Here is a 15,850-nt window from a genome sequence, read left to right on the forward strand (position 1 = left end):
TATATATAGTCAGGCAGTAGCTAAGCAGATTACAGGCAGCCACCAATACAATTTCTTTCTTTCTGCAGTGACCAACCGAGGAGCGGGCCAAAGTGCTGGGACCACAACACAGGGCCTCACACCCAAGGCTGTGCCTACAGGGTAAGCTCGCACACTTAGAACAAGGGGAGTGGTTTGCCACTCAGGCACCCTTAACGTATGCCATGTATGCAGTACTCCATGCACTTGTCCCCACATTAGAGTAGTTTTGGAGTCAAAGAAATTTGAGCACAAAATACCCAGACCTCCTATATAACCTTTGTCCCTGGTAAGGCAGCCTCCCCACTGCCTCAGTCTACTTTCTACTGCTCTAACAAAAGAGAATGATTAATTCATACCAAACAGATCCAATTTGCTCATGTTTCTGCAGCTGGGAAGTCCAAGAGCATTGCACTGGCATATGAAGATGGTCTGGGAGTTGAGACCCATAGTGAAAATGGAAGGGAAGGAGACAGCAAGGACGAGACAACAAGAGAGGGCTGAGCTCACCTTTATTAGGATCCCATTCCTGTGATAACTAACCCACTGCCAGGATGACACCATTAATCCAGTGGATTAATACCCTTTTGAGGGTCCCACCTCTCAACAGTGCTACATTGTTGCTAGCACATGAAGTATGGGGGTCACATTTAAACCATAGCACACACTATCAAATCCCCACACCACATTGGTTCATTTTACAATTGATTAATCAATAATGGCATCATCCAAAGTTCCTAGTTTACATTAGGGTTTACTCTTGGTTGTTGTTCCATTTTCTATGGGCTTGGAAAAATGTGTAGTGATGTGTGTCCACTCTCCTAAGAGCTTAACTGAACTAAAAATCAGCTATGCTTCAAGACTACTAAAATTTTTACATTTTCCATAGTTTTTTACTTTTTTGGAAAGTCATATGCTTATAATCATTCAATATGTAGCCTTTTCCAACTGGTTTCTTTCACAGGGTAATACGCTTTGAGTTTCCTCCATGCTTTTCTATGTCTCAGTAGACCATTTCTTTTTAGTAACCAATAATCTTTTATTATGTGAAGGTCCATAGTTTATTATTTAGCTACAGAATGTCATTTTTATTGCTTCTAAGTTCTGGGAATTCTGAGCAGAGATGACAGAAACACGTGCGTGCAGGTTTCTATGTGAGCATAAACTTCTGGTTCATTTGGATGAACACCAGGGAGCCTAATTGCTTAACTGTAGGTAAAAGCATGAGTACATGAGAAACTACCAACTTGTATTCTAAAATGAGTGACATATTTGTCTCCTCTGAGACCACCTCCTCTATTCTGTCACCAATACTACATGTCTTGATTACAAACTTTGTGGCAAGTCTTGATGTTGGTTAGTGGTCATTGTCCAGTTTTGTTCTTTCCCTCTGCCTAGTGTTACGCATTTTGTGTCTTTATAATTAGTTTGTTGACAATTAGGTCATAATTGACCTAATTATACAATTAGGTCATAAAGATTTTGATTGTAAAAAAAGATTAATTAATCTGGGAAGAACTGAACTTACAATGTTGAGACTTTCTATGCATGAATGGGGAATATATATATATATTTAAAATTTACTTAGCTCTGTGTTTATCAGAGCATTATAGTTTCCCTCATAAAGATCTTGTAATATTTTGTTAGAACTTTACCCAAGTATTTCATTTTGGGAAGTATTAAAGTAAGTGCTACTGTGTTTTTAATTTCAACTTTCACTTGTTCATTACAGGCATATAGTAAAGTGAGTATAATTGGATAATTAATCTCGTGTATAATAGTTTTACTCAAATAATTGTGTTTTAGTCATATTTTTCACTGCTGTGCCCAAAAGGCCTGAAAATAACAATTTTAGAGGAAGAAAAGTTTATTTGGTGCTCCCAGTTTCAAAGGTCTCAGTCAATAGATGGTCAATTCTATTAGGGTCTGAGGTGAGGCAGAACATCATGGTGAAGGAGGAGAAATGGTGTGGAGGAGAAAAGAAGCTCAGAACATTGCAATCAGGAAGTAGAAAGGTAGGTCACTTCAGCAGGGACACAACATAAAAAGGAAAAGCACACCCTCAGTGATTCACTTCCTCCAACCACACCCTATCTATGTACAGATACCACTCAGTTAATTAATATCAGTGAACTGCTTAGAGTAAGGTTCTCATAACCAAATCATTTCACATCTAAACTATTTTGCATTTTTTCACACATGAGCATTTGGGGGAAAATTCAAATGTAAACCATAACACATTTGTCAGTTCCATAGTATTGTAGAATATTGGGGGATTTTCTGCATAGATGATGTTATCTTCAAACAAAGAGAGTTTGCTTTCTTTTATTAGTATGCATTTTCTTTCTTTTTCTTGTCTTATTGCATTAGTTGAGGCATCCAGTAGAATCTTGAAAAGCACTGGTGGGAGAGAACATCCTAACCTTGTTCAGATCCTAGGAGGAAAACTCCTAGATTCTAAATATTAAGGATGATTTCAGTTTTTTTGTTGTTTTGTAGATATTCTTTATTAAATTTAGGAAGTCTTATTTATCTATAGCTTACAGAAAGTTCTTATAATGAAGGGGTGTGGAATTTTATTAAACACTTTTCCTGCTAATATTTGTGTAATTCTGTGATTATTTTTATCCTCTGGTGTGATAGAAGTCACTAATTGATTTTTGAATGTTAAACCACCATAATTGGGATAAATCTCAGCTGGTCATGATGCCCAATTCTTTCCATACATTGTTAGATTTGGTTTATAAATATTTTGTGGAATTTCTGATGAACTACTGACTGGAGGTCCTCCATATTCTCATTTGAAAAGAATTTTAAATGAAGTCCAAATTTCTTAGAAAGATCTGTAATTACCCTGAAGGGTTTGATTCTTGCTCATGTCTTAAACTTCACATTGTTCTATTTCCCTTCATGTACAATAATTGTTCATCATCTTGAACTTGCCCAGCTCTATTCCACATTAAATCTCTCCACATGTGTCACTGCACCCACAGGAGCAACTTCTCATCCTTTGGAATTCAGCTTAAATATCACCTTTAAAAAGGTCCTTATAAACTTACCTTGCTCAAAAAGTGTCTCCTTTTTTTCATTCACAACCACCTATTGTTTTTCTTATTCATACCAATCCCATCTTATAACTCATATTTTAAATTATTATCATGACTATTTTGTGGTCCTATTAGAAGATGAAGTTGATGCTGTAAGGACTATATTCTTAATTTAACTTCTGTTTTATTAACTATTGTAGAGCAATCTGAAACAAGATAGATGCTCTGTAATTTTGTAATTTTTTAAAAGAGGAAAACACATAAATAATTCGTTAACTAGTTACTACAGCTTCATAAATCTTTTTAAAATATATAAACCCACATAACAGAGAGGAAAAAATTGAATATAAGGAAAATGGAAAATCAAAATGGCTCTTGCACAGCAGAGAAATGATAGATTCACGTATACTGGAACAAACTATCAGGTTATTTTGGATTTCCATTTGTCCCATAATGTTTCTGAAACCATTTTTTCTTGTTCCATCATTGTGATTTTACTTATGACTCACGCATTTGCTGTATTGCATCTTCACACATAGGTGATTTTTTAAAATATGTGGAGAGTCCCAGGGAGTGTAATTAAGCAAGAATAAGCTTGGACACGCTCCAGTTGCAGGGCTCCAAGATATATGTGTTTTCATGGTATAAAATCTTTAGTTATCTTTGATTTTGTCCTTTGGAAGTTTATATCTGCTAGTAACGGATATAATTATAAAGAGATTGTTTATTAGTCTTAAAGAAAGATCTGAAAAGGCACAAGAGTGCTCTATCCATATACCAAGCACAAGTATTTGGTCTTACCAGGACAAGAGGAGACAGGTTAAACAGCAGAATGGTATTTTTTAAAGTTACCAGAAAAAAATCTAGAAAATTTTCATTTTTAAAAAATTCTAGGTGTGAGATCCTATGTTGAAATTATTTGTTTGAGTATTCACTATTTTAATAATGGAAAATATTAGTTTTTATTTGCACCAAGGAATTCCTTTGAATGTCTTTAAACAGTATTTAGAAGACTCTGGAGAAAGTGAACAAACCTGAAGGCGTCATTTTAAATATATTCTTTAAGAATAACAGAACTTTTCTTTTTCTGTGTGCATAATGGATGGGAGAGCTATTACTCACTATTTATTAGTGAGGTAAAATTTCCTCCTCAAAGTGCAGACAAGCTTCCACAGGTAAGATTATAGTCAGTAGCAGAAATCAGACTTTGAGACTGTGTGAATGTTTCATTACAAAGGAAATTATATCACTTAAGTATGCAAGAAAATATTGATGAAACTCTTGCAGGCAGAAAGTGGCTATTCAGATTGTATAAGATATTCATGCCAAATACATTCCAAAATTTGAGAATTTAAATCAGGGACCTTGCTATATCCTCTAACCCTGTAGCTTCCATCTGAAAGAGTAGAAGGTCCAAGATGAAGAGCTGATTACTCAGTCAGCATGGAGATTTCTCTCCTCTAATGTCATAAGCCCAGTTTAGACCCAAAGCCTTCATGAGTTAGTGGGGACTCAGTGATGGCTGGAAGTTCACTTTATGGGAAGAGTGAGACAGAATATAATGTTCTATGAATACTTGTTTGTTGGATAAATGAAAAGATTGAACGTACCGCACACCTTGTACAATAATCACCATTACTTAACAAATTTGTGATGTCTACTTCTGGTCTCTGAGATTAGCATCTGTCAAAAAGTCAGTGATAGATATGGCCCGGGGCTATTATAGTACACAAGGGATGTAAGGAGATGGAATAAGAATGATCACATTTGCAAGATAGTATAAAATAGAAAGCCAAGGGGTCTTAATAAATAAGCAACATGAGAGGAATAAAAGAAGTTCGAACACTATCAGAATTTCACTTGAAGGATAAGACAGAAAGAAGTACCCTTTGATTAGTGAAAAAAAACCTAGGAAGGAATAGATTTATTGTGAAAAATACAATATTCATTTTTGTAAATATTAAAATGATATCTAATTGAAGATGTCAATTAAATAGTTGCAGATACCAGCTTGAAAGGTAGGGGTGTGATAATGTTGAAGACATGCAATCCAGAGTGCTTTAGGTATTTATAGGTTAGGATAACGTGCAATATTTAACCTATGTCTCTAGAAGGAAGTTTTGGGGATTTGCCAAGATGAGTCTGTGGTAGCTACTGGTTTGTCAAGTTCTCACTTGAAACTATCATGGTTTTATTGTGTTCCCCATATAATTTATATGTTGAAGTCTTACCTACAGTACTGCAAAAAGAAGCTTTATTTGGAAATGGAGTTTGTAAAGGTCATCCAGTTATGAAATTGTATTATGCTGGATCCCAAGCCCATGTAACTTATATTCTATTGGAATAGAATATGTGTTGAGGGAGAATGACACATTACCACAGGATAGTCATCTGCAAGCCAAGGATGGAGACTAACCTTTGTTCATTGTGTTCTGAGGGATCCACCTCTGCCCATACCTTTATTTTGAATATTTAGCATCAGGGCTCTGAGACAACCCATTTATGTTTAAAATGACTATAGCTCCAGAAAATGAAGACAGCTTTTGGTACCAGAAAGTGGGGTGCTGGTGCTGCAATAAGACAGATAGCAACTGTCATGGAGAACAAGACATCACTTTGAGCACAATGTTCCCAGAAACATGAATGCTAAGATGCTTGGGGGGTGACATTTCTAGTGGACCTGAGGGCCAAAGAAAGTGTAGGAAGGGCATCATTTTCTAAAGTCTCAGCACCAGTATCGATACAGTGATGGTGGTCTAGAGTCTTCCATTAGTAATTGATTTTATCCACTTTTCATATGAAAATTACATTAAGTGAGTCTTCAAATTACATTGTGTGACTGTGTAACCAGCGCATGCTCACATGGAATTCCCTTTCATTCTCTCTTGTTATTTCACATCTTTAAACTGATCTAAAGAGTAACTTTCTCTGATAAACCTTCCTAAATCTCAACAGGTTTAGATTGCAGCACTTTGAACCTATAGCATAGCATCAATAAATATATTTATGAACATATTTCTCAAGTTACTCTTTGAATGTTGGACCACATAATTATGTATCAAATCACTTAGTCCAGGAAAACTTCTTTTATTTTACTTGGTAATCAAGATATCTCCTGAAGGTAGTGTGAGGCAAGGAGATCTATCTATCTATCTATCTATCTATCTATCTATCTATCTATATCTCAGATGAGCAAAAATTTAGAATACTTCTCAGGATTTTTTTCATTGTTTTACAGGTAAACTTCTTTCCTTTCTGAAATCAGCATCAATAAAAGAATAAATGGAACATAGGAACAATGTAACTTACTTTGTCCTCTTGGGACTCACACAAAATCCAAAGGAGCAGAAAGTACTTTTTGCTATGTTCTTGTTCTTCTACATTTTGACCATGCTGGGGAACCTGCTCATTGTCATAACTGTAACCTTCAGTAAAACCCTGCACTCTCCAATGTACTTCTTTCTTGCTAATTTATCATTTGTGGACATCATTTATTCATCAATCATTTCCCCCACTTTGATTTTAAACTTGTTCTTAGGAAGAGTTAGCATATCCTTCAAGTTTTGTATGTTTCAGCTCTTTGCAGAACACCTTTTAGGAGGGACAGAGGCCTGTCTTCTGTTGGTGATGGCCTATGACCGCTATGTGGCCATCTGTAAGCCCTTGCATTATTTGCTTATCATGAGGCCATGGGTGTGTGTGGTGCTGGTGGTAGTCTCCTGGGTTGGAGGTTTTGTGCACTCTACATTTCAACTTGGCACTATTTATTGGCTCCCTTTCTGTGGCCCCAATGTCATTGACCACTTTACTTGTGACATGCATCCCTTATTGAAACTCATCTGCGTTGACACCTATGTCACTGGCCTCTTAGTGATTGCCAATGGTGGGCTGATGTGCTCAATTGTGTTTCTGCTCTTACTTGTGTCTTATGCCATCATCTTCCACTCTCTGAAGCACCTGAGTCAGGAGGGGAAGCGGAAAGCTGTCTCCACCTGTGGCTCCCACATCATTGTGATTGTCCTCTTCTATGTTCCCTGTATTTTCATATATGCAAGGCCAGCCAAGACTTTCCCCATTGACAAGTCATTGAGTGTGATTTATATGGTCCTGACTCCCATGCTGAACCCCTTCATTTATACTCTGAGAAACTCAGAAATGACAAATGCTATGCATAAATTGTGGAAAATAAGTCACATGAGGTAGGATCATTGAGTCACTATAAAAGGAAACATTTCACTATGAAACTGTCTCCTTAAGATACATTATTTATTTTTATTTTATACATCAGTCTTAAAACTGATGCTAATTTGCTCAGACAATTTTGTTAAGCATAATTAAAGAATAGATTATAGATTTTTGACCTTAACATATTTCCCCAGTTTATTGGTCATTTTGTAGTGTCTTTTTATTAAGAGACCTGGCAATTTTTGGAGCGCATATACTAGGAAGTCAATAAAAATATGCAATTTATTTATGAATAAAATTTTTATAGTATTACAAGGGTATTTATTTAATATTTTACACTTATTTTTAATAACTATGTTTTCATTTCTCCTTTCATGATTACTTTTTTCTCATTTTTAATCATAAGTTAAATGCTATATGTGTGTCATTTTTATTTGATTTTACTATCATTACAATTGTAATTTTAGTGCAATATTTTATTTTTAAATTTAATATGGGTAGCATAATAAATATGAATATTACAGTGGAACCCTTGCAAAATGGTAAATCTGAAAAAAAGATATATGATGAATTACTCACCAGCATCTCCCAGTACTCATCCCAGGGGCAGAGACTGTGTTTCTAAGATTCTTCAAGTTAAGAGAACTTATCATTTGTGCAACAAGTACTGCATGATGTCATACATATATTAACACTAGAATCTTCACAGTCTCAGAAGCAGAAAGAAGAATGATGGTTGTCATAGCTGGAGAGTGAGAAAACAGTCATGTTGGTCAAAAAGCACCAAGTTTCATTTACAAGCTAAGCAATTCTGGAGTTGATAGTATGGTAGTTATTGTTTCTTTTGCTGTATTATATACTTGACTCCTAATAAGAGGGTAGATCTGAAGTGTCCTACAACAAAAAGATTGAAGAAATCTTAATCATGTGACATGATGTGTACATGATTTATAGTCATCATTTCTCAATGCATACATATACCAAAGTTTCATGCTGTACACCCAAAACATGTATGAATCTTATTTGTCAATCAGATATCAACAGAACTGAAAAAAATAAAGATGGTACTACAATTACTGCTGAAATATGATTATGGCTCTATATGGTTCACTAGTTTCGGAGTTCTTTTCACCTCAAAGATCTATTGTAGTAGAGATTCACAGTTACATTATTGTGTCTCAACTTTATTAGGTTGTCCATTTCTCTTTGTTTTTATGTCACCAACTTGATGAAGATTATACTCATTTATTGTTCACTTTTCAAAATTAGGTGTTGCTTCTTTTTTCTTTGTTGGTTTTCCTGCTATATTCTTTGGTCATTTTCATATCCATAAGCATTTCTTTCTTTTCAAATTCTAACACTGCTAATCTATTTCTCTGGGTGAGCTGGATTGGTAACAACATACAGAATAATGTGAAATAATGGTGGTGACAGCTGAGATATGTCACAATTTTTTATTGAAATTAGAAAATCATAATGGTATACTTTCTCTAAATACCTGTTTGTAGTTGCTTAGGTGATTAGAAATTTTTACTCTTATACATGTTTTGTGATCCATGTTACATGGGATTTTATTGTATTAAACTATCTTGGCATTTGTGGACTAAACTTTGGTAAAGTTACATTATATTGTTTCCTTATATTAAGGGATTCTTATGGTGCTTTTCATGTTTTATTTGCATTGTTTTTTTATAATTTCAAAGAATATAGATATCCACATATGCCACAATATTTAGAATGTTATATAAATATGAATATGAATGATCATATTTTAAAAATCCACCCCAATATTTCTTATCCCTGTCACATTTAATTTTCTATTACAACATTTAAGCTTAGCACAATTGACTCACTTCTCTAAATATTTTACTTTAAAAATTGTATTGTTTCTCACTATAATATAAGCTCCTGCTCAGCCCTCAGCACATGTAATAGTGCTGGCCACAGTAAATAATTGTTGAATGAGGGCTTTATAGAAATAGAAATGCTTTTATTTTTTAAATTAATTTACTTCAGAGACAACTTAAGTAACATTGGGATGATATTCTCTGAAGTAACAATCACACCCAGCATTTCTAAAATGTGTATGCATTTTCAGGGCTTATTCTGTACATGTTATGGGTTTCCTCATGTAACATTCCAAGTATTAATTCTTCCAATAACATCAGTAGGTGGGTACTCTCATTGGACCCAGTTTACAGCTGTATAAACAAGGCCTCATGGAGGTTGAAAACCCTGTAAAAGGGTATGACCTGGAGAGGGTTTAGACCAAATCCAAGAAGTCTTACCTGTGCATAGGTATGGCAGGTTTGGGTACCTGGTAATGACAAGGCCTTCAGACCTATTTGCATATACTGAGTAAAGAATCCATTGATTCTGTTATTTTTAGTGGTGATTTAGTTCTATATTTTTCATGCATAGTTCTTGCTTAAAAATATCTTAGGTGTGACATATTTTCAAACTCAGATAAATGTTGAAAGATATTCTGTAGAAACTTCCCCAAGATTCCCCATGTATTAAAATTATTCCACATATGTTTTTTCCTGTCTTGTCTCTATTTTTGTATTAGTATATGAATATATATCTCATTATATGTGCATATGTCATTCTAGATATATGTCTATATCATTTTTTTTATTTTTCATTTCTCTTGGTCTCATTTATTTGTATAGACTTATTGATAGTTTTTTCTTAAAGAATGAGGAATCAATTGTAAAAATGATGACCCAATAGTCTTAAAACTATAAGACTTTCCAAAACTCAAGACACTTATTGAATAACAACAGTGCAAACTAAGAAGTTTATATTGAAACAATACTATTTAATAATCCACACAGTCTATTGCAAGTTTACCAACAGACCCTATGAAATTCTATTTGTGGCAAAAGAGAAAACAAGTTCACACAGTGCATTTTCCTGTCATACATAAAACATGGATTCCTTTTATGTGAAACATTCCTGAGCCTTTATTTTTTTTCCCTGGATCCCAATATCCTTAAATTGTTCTTCAGGACTTGCCTCCGGAGTCCACTAAAGGTAACCTTGAAACCAGTATTTCAAGAATGGACTTTGGCAACAACACACCACATGTCTATAATTTCATTTTTTGCATGTGATAAGCTCAAAATTCTCCATATGGCTCATGATAAAACCCCCCACCTTGAAAAGTATCATACTACCTATGAAGAAGCTATATGACTATCCAGGCCTGCACAAGAGAACCCTAAAACTTCCCTTCTCACTCTTCAAATCTGGCAGAGTGCATGACAGTTGTTTGGCGGAGTGTCCTGTGTTCTTGTTTAGGTTTGTATGCTGTTTCTTTAGGTTGAGATTCACATTATGCCTTTAGTAGAAGGTTTTGCATGTGATTCTTAATTGCTCTTAGATACTGTGATCATCACTGTTGTCAGAACAGTTATTTGCAATGTCACATTTATTGACTGGGCTATGATGGTATCTTCTTTTGTGCGTGCCTATTCTTGGAAAAACAATTTTGAGCCAACTTTGAGTAGACTCTGAAGCCACTTCCTTAAAACAACTTATAGATAATTTTTTTTTTCAGAAAATAGCTGGGCACAGTGGTGCACACCTATAATCCCAGCGGCTCAGGAAGCTGAGACAGGAGGATGACAAGTTCAAACCCTGCCTCCATAACTTAGGCCCTCAGCAAGTTAGTTAGCAAGACACACTCTCAAATTAGAAAATAAAAAAAAACAGCTGGGGATGTGTGGCTTACTGGTTAAGCACTCTTGGGTTCAATCCCTGATAAAATAAATGAATAAATAAATAAATAAATAAATTTGTTTTTCAAGAAATTATGTCCAGGTGTATCCATGCATTATTTGGTTCAGTTGATTCTCCATTTGTTTACAAGAATCTCTACTTATTTAAATTATACTATAGAAGAGAGAGAGTATAGTGAATTTCTGTAATCTTGTTTATTCTAAAAGTCTGAGCAAAAAAATTTTAGGAGTAAGAGTCTAGCCATTTGATCAGCCCAGGTTTTATATTCAATCAAGTTTTTACTTTTCCATGTTTATAATTATAGTTTACATTAAATATTTCCTCATGTATGTTTAGAATCACATCAAAAACATTATAATTTTTGTATCAACTCTCAAACATAATTTAGAAAACTCAAGAGGAGAAGGAAAGTCTATTGCATTTTCCCATTTTTTCCCTTAGCATATTCTTTCTGAGGTGTCTCCTTGTGTCATTTCCTGTTGAGAGAACTTCCATGGCCATTCTTCTGGGGTAGTTCTGCTGATGACAGATTCTTGTTTTCCTTCATCACAGAATGTCTTAATTTCCCCTTAATTACCAGGAGATGTTTTCACTACATTTACAGTCTTATTTCAACACTGGAGAAATTCTGAAGAACATTTATTTTTTAAGCAGTTTTAGGTTCACTGAAATTTTAGCAGAATAGACATTTTTATGAAATCTCTTCCTCCCCACAGTTTCCCCGTTGGTACGTTTACGGTTGTTCTAACAGAATAAGTGAGACTGATGAATTCATAAAGAATGGAAAATAATTTTCTCATGATTCTGGAATCTGGGAAGCCTAAGAACATGGCACTGGCATCTGGAGAGAATCAGGGGACTGTACCATCCCTTCATACAGGGAAAAAGGGTAGAAGATGGCAAGAAAGAGACTGCAAGGGAGGGCTGAGCTCACCTTTATCAGCATCCCACCCCTTAGTTAACCAACCCTTCCCCCAGTACCATAATATTAATCCAGGGGACTAATTGCCTCTCAACACTGTTACATTGTTTCTAAGACATGGCATTTAGGGGACACTTTTAAACCAGAGCACACACTATCAACTTGCCACACCATATTGGGTCCTTTGACAATTCATTAATTAACATTGACATCATCCAAAGTTTCTAGTTTACATTAGGGTTATCTCTTGGCTTTTGGAGTTGTACTTTCTATAGTTTTGGAAGAACATGTAATGATGTGTTCACACTCACAGAATCATACAGAAGAGAGTAACTGAACTAAAAATACTGTATGTTTCACAAAAACTGAGATTTTTTACTTTTCCCACAGTTTTGACTTTACTGGATAGTCATCCAGTAATAACCACACAACTTTGCAGACCAGCTTCTTCACTTGGTAATAGATTCCTCTAGGTCTTTCCATGGCTCAGTACCTCAATTCTTCTTAGTAACAAATAATAGGTTATTGTGCAATGTAATTTCTTATTGTTCCATACCTTATTGTTCAGCCACTAACTGCCATCTTTGTTGCTTCTAAGTTCTGGCAGTTAGGAACAAAGCAGACAGAACGTCTGTACAAGTTTCTGTGAGAACATACATTTCTGTTTCATTTGGATGAACACCAGGGAGCCTAATTGCTTGACTCTGGGTAAGAGCATGTTAGTACATGAGAAACTACCAACCTGTCTTCTAAACTGGGTGACATACTTGTCTCCTCTGAAATCACCTTCTATTCTCTTTCACCAATACTGCATGTCTTGATTACATAGCTTTGTGGCAACTCTTGATGTTGGATAATGTTCAGTGTGCAATTTTGTTCTTCAAAAAACACCCCCCTGGGCATGGTGCTACCCTTTCTGTGTCTTTGTCTCAGAATGTAAACTTCATAATGAGTTTGTTTGCATCTATAAAATTAGGTCATAACCTACCTTGGCAATATTAAATCTTTCTGTGCATGAGCAAGGGATGTGAATTAAAACATTTACTTCCTTTTTCATGAGAGCATTGTAGTAGCAAGTGCTACGGTGTTTGAACTTCAACTTTCACTTGTGCATTGCTGACCTATAGGAAAGTCATTGATATTTGCACATTATTCTTTTATATTTCAGCTTCACACCAATCATTTATTAGTTCCAGATTTTTGTAGACGTATTTGGGATTTTCTGCATAGATGATGTCAACTGCAAACAAGGACAGTTTTATTTCTTCTAATTAGTATACACTTTCTTTTCTTATTATATTAGCTAGGACTTGAGTACAATGTTGAAAAGCAGTGAGAGGGAACATCCTTCCCTTGTTCCTGATTGCTATGATTTAGATATGAGGTATCCTTCCCAATTTCCTGTGAGAGACAATACAAGAATGTTAGGAAGTGAAATGATTAGCTCATGAGAGTCTTAATCTACTGAGTGGATTAATCCACTAGTATGGATTAACCAAGGAAAAACTGTAGGCAGGCAGGGTGTGTCAGAAGAAATAGGTTTGGTTACAGTGACACAAAAGATAACTAAAACTGCCCTTATCAGGAAATGTTCTAGACTCTCACTATTATAGAAGATGTCAGTTTTGCGGTGCTTTGATAATAATCTTTTAAAAAAAACTTTAAGAGCCTTTTTCTATCCATATTTTACAGAATGTCCTTAAAATGAAGGGGTGTAGAATTTTATTAAACACTTCTTCTGAAAATATTGATATAATCCTGTGATTTTTCTTCTTGGTCCTATGGTGTTATGGAGTATGTTAATTGATTTTTGAATGTTGAACCAGGTTTTCATATCTGGAATAATTTCAGTTGGTTTTGATATACAATTCTTTTTCCACTTTATGGATTTGTTTTGCTAAATATTGAGAATTTTTGCTAAACTAACAGGACAACTTCTTTACTCTCATTTGAAAAGCGCTTTAAATGAAGTTCGAATTTCTTAGTGGGATCTGTGATATCTTTTGTGGTTTGGCTTTTGTGCATGCCTTCAACTTCCTGTTGTTCTACCCCTTTCCTGTCTTCAACCCCTTCAGGTTCAGTGACAGCACAGCATCTTGAAATCACCCAGCTGACTTCCACATTGCATCTTCCCACATGTAACCCTGGACCTGAAGGGGCAACTGACTTCTCATCCTGGGACTTTACCTTAAATATCACCTTTATAAAGGCCTTATGTATTATGCAAAATGTGTCTCACTCTTATATTTTTCTGTCATAATAACCTGTTCTCCAAACAGTTATTTAAGGTACAATTTTCCATTATTATTTCCATTATTATTTTGTGGCTGTGTTAGGTATAAAGTTGATGCAGTTAGGACTACATTTTCATTTTTTTCTTCTGTTTTATTAACTATTATATAACCAGTTGGTATCTTATTATAAATGAAACAAAATAGATGCTATTTAGTTTTTGTTTGTTTGTTTGTTTGCTTGCTTTTGTTACTAGAGATTGACTCAGGGGCACTCAAATCTGAGCCATATCTCCAGCCCTATTTTGTACTTAGAGACAAGGTTTTACTAAGCTGCTTAGCGCCATGCTGTTGCTGAGGCTAGCTTTGAACTTGTGATCCTCCTGTCTCAGCCTCCTGAGCCTCTGGGATTATAACTGTGCACTACCCTACCTGGTGCTCTTTAGTTTTGTAGAAAAAGAAAGAATAAAGAAAATAAATACATAAGTAACTAGTTACTACAGCTGCATAAAACTTTTAAAACTATATTTAATCTCAAACTCATATGGAACACAATGAAGATTAGATAAATATAAAATGAAAATTGCTCTGACAAAAAAAGGAATAAGTGATAAACTCAACTCTTTGGAACAAATCAATGGGGCTGATATTTTGTTCTTGATTATTATTTGTCCCATAATGTTTCTGAAATATTTTTCCTTGTTACATCCTTGTGACTCTACTTATGTGTTTGCTATATTGCATCTTGACACACAGATGTTCTTTAAAAGTATATGGAGAGTCCCAGGGAGTGTAATTAAGCAAGATCAGCTTGGACACGTTCCAGTTGCAGGGCACCATGATTAACATGTGTTCTTGCTATAAAATCTTTAGAGATCTTTGTCCCTGTCAGACAAAACTGTCCTCTGTTAGTCACAGTTATAATTTTTTTAAAAAGATGGCTTATTCTTCTTAAAGAAGGATTTGAAAAGGTACAAGAGTACTCTCTCCATATACCAAGCACAAATACTTGGCATTTTCAGGACAAGAGGAGACAGATTAAAAAGCTAAGTGGTATTTATTAAAGTTACCAGAAAAGAACTTAGAAATTTTTCATTTTTTTTGGAAAATTCTAGATGTGCTATTTCTATGTTTAAATTGTTTGTTTGCATTTTTTCTTAATTGTTTTAATATGGTAAATTTTCATTTTTCTCTTTTTACCAAGTAATTCTTTTGAATACTACTACAAACACTAATTATTTTCTGCAGTATTTAGAAGACTCCAGAGAAAATGGAAAATCATGGTCGTGTGATTTCAAATATATTCTCCAAGAATAGCACAGCTTTCTTTCTTCTGTGTGCATATTGAATGGAAGAGGGATTACTCACTATTTTGGATTGAGATCAAACTTCCTCCTTCAAACTTCAGACAAGCTCCCAAAGGTAAGACATTCTAGTCAGTAGCAGAAATCAGACTTTGAGATTGTGGGAATGTTTAATTACACAGGTAATTATATCACTTGAATATTCAAGAAAATGAGAATAATAACTTCTGTAGGCAGAAAATGGCTGTTTAGATTGTATAAAATGGTCACTAAATATAAATTCAAAAAATTGAAAATTGAAGTCAGGGCCCATGTTATATCTTCAACACTGTTGCTTCCATTTGGAAAAGTAGAAGGCCCAAGATGAAAAAGCTGATTCCTCAGTTAGCATGGAGATTT

The 15,850-nt window shown here is 34.8% G+C and overlaps 1 protein-coding gene across 1 annotated transcript; it reads left to right on the top strand.

Moving 5' to 3' along the window:
- The first annotated feature begins 6,347 nt into the window (after nucleotides 1-6,347).
- LOC107158775 (olfactory receptor 4A47-like) lies at nucleotides 6,348-7,268 on the top strand. Its single transcript, XM_015505266.1, has one exon. It carries the CDS (start codon nucleotides 6,348-6,350, stop codon nucleotides 7,266-7,268), a length of 921 nt encoding a protein of 306 aa, XP_015360752.1.
- The last annotated feature ends 8,582 nt before the right edge of the window (nucleotides 7,269-15,850 follow it).

Source organism: Marmota marmota, unplaced genomic scaffold (assembly GCF_001458135.2).
Source record: "Marmota marmota marmota unplaced genomic scaffold, marMar, whole genome shotgun sequence".
Taxonomy (NCBI): Eukaryota; Metazoa; Chordata; class Mammalia; order Rodentia; family Sciuridae; genus Marmota; species Marmota marmota.